Source organism: Bidens hawaiensis, unplaced genomic scaffold, assembly GCF_021521415.1.
Source record: "Bidens hawaiensis isolate Kalapana, Puna unplaced genomic scaffold, B.hawaiensis_p1.1 tig00025178_1, whole genome shotgun sequence".
NCBI classification, from domain to species: Eukaryota; Viridiplantae; Streptophyta; class Magnoliopsida; order Asterales; family Asteraceae; genus Bidens; species Bidens hawaiensis.
Window position 1 is genome coordinate 28,909 of NW_027494003.1, and position 4,906 is coordinate 33,814.

Consider the following 4,906-nt stretch of genomic DNA (forward strand, 5'->3'; position numbering starts at 1 on the left):
ACAGTGGTCTGCTTACGTCATCTTTCTTCAAATCTTCAATCAGCAATAAGAATCTTTCCAAAATAGCAGCAACAAGCTCTGATACCAAAATAGCAGCAACAATCAATGAAACAGTGGTCTGCTTACGTCCCCGATTTCAGCTTGATCTTACTCAAATCATGTCATAACTCACACAAATAGATGTGTTGATAAGGGAGTTAATGACGGGTTGCTATATTTAGAAAGTTCACCGTTTGTTAAAGGCGGAATCAATAACAAACATATGGTTGATTAAACAGTATTCAAAGGTAATCAACACAAACAAGATTTACTCAAAAGATTTCCATTTATATAAACGAATCATACAAAGTGGATAATCGTTTTAGGGTTTCTTGATAAGGAAGGTTTCAGCCGTCACACATAAAATTCTTTCTCAATAAATGTGACTGTCTGCCTTGTTGTGTGTCCTTATCTTATTAGGTGTGCCCTTAATTATTCCATTTATAGGCCTGACACCTGTAGACAGCTGTCATTCCTTCTAGAAACCCTATCCGATAATACATATTTAAATTACATATTCAGAAATATTCTAAGTGTAAAACAAGTCTTCCGGGTAGGCTTTGCATCAATCTTGTCTTTTCGAGTATGCTCGGCCATCCTTCATAACTTGGTAACATAGAAGTGTGCTCGGGATCAGTTTCCGGGTAGACTTTACTTGAAAAGTATTTTACCAAGTAAAATACTCACCGGGTAGACTTCAATCTTCTTGGCTTTATCAGACTTTGCCCGACAAATCCTTACGAGCAACCTTATTCTTCAATGGTCATATCAACTCCTTGCCCGGAATAAGCTTATTTGCAAAGTGTGCTTGGAGGCACTTTACCTTGCTAGAGTTGAATCATGCCCGATGATACTTGTGATACTTCATTAAACACTAGGCATACCCGGACCATCTTTATTAATAAATACCTTGCCCGATCTCCAAATACTTGGTTTCTTGAGCTTAATTAGCCTAAAGCTTACTCGGGAGTGAACTTTACTTGGCTATGAAGAACAAACCTGCTTGATAAAGTGATCCTTGCCCGGACTTGCATATATTAGTGAACCATACCCGGTAATGCACTAGTTTGCACACCCTGCTCGGATATTCACTAAAGAAGACTTAGTGAAGATAACTCTGCCCGATAGACAAAATATCATACCCGGCTAAGTAAAAGCATGCTCGGAGGTCTGAGGTGTGCCTGAATCCATACTTAGCGAATTCTGAGGAGGTTGAGAAGATTCCAATCTTCCATCTGATCGGTTTTGTGTCAAATCTTGACTCAACACGTATGAAAGTATGTAATTATGAATATGTTGTATGTTGTATGATTAACTAGAACTCACTCAGCGTAGCTGACTTTTAGTATGCACGCAGGTGAGTAGGATGAGACAGCTGGCTTGAAGGGAGACACATGGCGGATGAATAAAGAAGCTGGCATCTGAAGATTTAATTGCTAATGTTTGAACTAAAAGACATGTTTTAAGTTATGTTTTAAAGACAAGTTATGAATGTTTATACCGACGGTTGATGTTTTATGTTATTCCGCGAAAGTTTTAATTAACTCTGATATTTAGAATTGCGTTTATGAGTAAATCCAACACTAAAGTAGGGCTACCGGCAACGGGGCCTTACAAGTTGGTATCAGGGAAAAGTTCGAGAGATTTATGCATCCTACATGCTTAGACTCGAACAGATAATGGGATTTAAGTAAGAAAGAAGGAAGATGTCAGTCCAAGAATGTCATGTGTCACTCAAGCAAGCTCAGTAAAGGTAAGGTGTATGGTTAAATAATGAATATAAATGTTAGCTTAATTGCTAAAAGAAGGGTAAGTGAAGGTTAGGGATAGGGTTAATTGATTGCTTGCTTTGATTGACTGTTTGAAATTAGAACCAGCACAAATAGACTCATAAAGGGAAGTGTATAGGACACGGAAAGTAACGTGATCAGCTAATCACAGTTGGCCACTATTATTACATGTTAGTCTTACTATCCTTGTATTAAATAGTTCCTTGAGTGATGACGTTTGTGTTTTCCCTTATAGAATACGATGGTTGGAGCGGAAGGAAATGCGAGAGCTGGAGGAATTGGGAGAGCTGGAGGTCGCACTGGACGTCGTGGCGGGCCTCGTCGTGTCCGAAAACTTTCGGTGGAAACAGCTTCCAACACCGGGGATGAGGGAAGCGCAGCTGGAGGAAACCCGAACAACAATGAAGGGGTTCAACTGGATCCCGCAATCCAAGAAAGTATGAAAGCATGGGGTACGTATGAAAGTATGTAATTATGAATATGTTGTATGTTGTATGATTAACTAGAACTCACTCAGCGTAGCTGACTTTTAGTATGCACGCAGGTGAGTAGGATGAGACAGCTGGCTTGAAGGGAGACACATGGCGGATGAATAAAGAAGCTGGCATCTAAAGATTTAATTGCTAATGTTTGAACTAAAAGACATGTTTTAAGTTATGTTTTAAAGACAAGTTATGAATGTTTGTACTGACTGTTGATGTTTTATGTTATTCCGCGAAAGTTTTAATTAACTCTGATATTTAGAACTGCGTTTATGAGTAAATCCAACACCAAAGTATGGCTACCGGCAACGGGGCCTTACATTCCTCTAGCCATAACTAAAACCATTGTGTGTCTTCTGCCAATTGACAAGGCGGTAAGGACAAGTATTCTTTCAAGGGAGTGGAGGTATAAATGGACCAATATTCCTAAACTCGTGCTTGATGAGACTGTTGTTGAAAGATCAACTAAATAGATTGATTTGAAGCAATTGTCTAACTCGAAAATTATGAGGGAAATTGAGAGGAAAATAAGGACAAGAACCGTAGACTTTTCTACGCTGTAAGTTTTGTTCCTGCACCAGGGTCCATTACATAGAGTTCAAACTGTCGGTGACTGAAGGTCACACATTTGGTGAAGTTGATCAAGTAATACTTCACTTGTCAAGGAACTATATTTTCAAGAAATTAACGTTTTACTTTTTTTTTCAATTCGAATTTTAAATGTTTACCCTTATTTGTCTTCTCGTTGCATCACTTAACGGACCTAGAACTTGAATATTGTGATATCAACCATAAACCAAAATTCAATAGATTTGGGAGCCTTAAAAGTTTAACCTTAACCTATATAAGGATTTCTAGAGAAAGACTTCTACGTCTCTTATCTTATTGTCCATCACTTAAGACCCTGTGTCCGGTAAGTTCATAATTGTATATCCATTCTCATGGATTTTCAAAACCTATCTGAATATTTCAAATTGATGCAGCATGTACATGAAGAACGTATTATAGTTCGTGTTCCCGATAATGAAAGACCCAACAATATGGAACTATTCAAGTGCTTATCAGTGGTTGAAAATCTTACCACTTGGGATCATGTCATTCAGGTAATATTTATCCACATTGAGTATAATTTAAAAAAAGAGTTCCAAAAATTTGGTTGTTAATCGTTGTTTTGGCATATGGTTGAAGTCATTTGTGCTAGACACGGTTCTGCAAGAGCTTTCGACCTCAGTAATCCACCTCAAATACTTTCATTTCGAAGACATGGGTTTTGCTAAAGACCGTGGATTGCCTTTTCTTTGTAAATTGATAAAATGCTCCCCGAACTTGGAGAAAATTAAGCTAGAGGCTAATAGTATATATCTATTTTGTATCATATTTTTTTTATTATGATGCTAATATTCATTGACATAACACTCTTGTAACACTATTGTTGTAGATTGATACCGAAGGATTTTACATAGAGCCGGATAAACCAGAAAAAGTTTTCGTCATATTTGGGAAAATATTCAGATATTTGGTTGAAAAATCTGAATGAATTGGAGATTGAAACTTTTACAAACTTACAGCCCGAGTTAGAGATTGTGAAGTTTATCGTGGCAAGGTCACCTAATATTAAGAAGGCGACTTTGCAAACACGCTTGGAAAACAAGGATGAAAAGTTAGAGATGTTAAAAATTCTCTTATGTGCCCCACGCGCATCACTTGTTAAAATCATTATTGAGAATCACAAAGATTATGCTGCTGATGATTAGATCACTCAATTTTCTTGAGAACCATTGTTGACATGTATGATGATAATCTTGTATTGGTACATGCTTTTGTGTAATACTTTTTTGTCTGTTTATTCTCGTTGCTTGAGATAGTACCGATGTTAAAGGGTCATAAAGATTTTTTTGGACTCGGTTGGTTGTTGTAACAATATATATGATCTTTTTAAGTCCTAGTTTCTGAAGTAAGGTAACATTGACATAAGAGATGTGTGTGGTGTTACTTATTCATATTATCCGCAACTTCTAGTCTTAGTTTCCGGTGACTATTATTTGTTCTCCGAATAGTTTTCTTATTAAAAATGAATATATCTATAATATATATAAACGAAAACATAAAAATCCTATGTGTCGTGATGTGGTCGCCCCCCCCCCCCCTTTTTTTGAAGTCACTAGATTTGCTTGATTTTTAAATTGATGCTTCTCATGCATTTGACCCGAATTCACGGGTATAGGTTTCATCAAAGCCAAATATTTCTTAAACGGGTTATAACATTTTATTAAATTAAAAACTAATCTCACCAAATATTTGATATAAAAATCCTATAAAGTAGTGATATACTAAAAAGTAATATATTTTCCCTTTACTTATGTATTATATGTAGTACTATAGATATGAATATTATATATATTAACTATATTATGCTTTAAATGTAAACATATATTAGTAATTGTTGTTATAACAAGATATACAAGATATAATTGTTATACGTAAACTATGAAAACCAAGATTGCATAAATTACTTGCAAATTCATACAATTTCATTATAGAATGTTTTAATTTATAGTTTAGCTTTTATTTTATTTTTTATTATTATGTATATCA

General features: G+C 35.7%; 1 protein-coding gene across 1 annotated transcript; it reads left to right on the forward strand.

Annotated features, from left to right (window-relative positions):
* Positions 1 to 2,070: 2,070 nt before the first annotated feature.
* Positions 2,071 to 4,065, forward strand: LOC143570976 (F-box/FBD/LRR-repeat protein At1g13570-like). The gene is made up of 5 exons (XM_077056497.1): positions 2,071 to 2,169; positions 3,295 to 3,414; positions 3,500 to 3,658; positions 3,750 to 3,830; positions 3,880 to 4,065. Exons 1-5 carry the CDS (start codon positions 2,071 to 2,073, stop codon positions 4,063 to 4,065), a joined length of 645 nt encoding a protein of 214 aa, XP_076912612.1.
* The last annotated feature ends 841 nt before the right edge of the window (positions 4,066 to 4,906 follow it).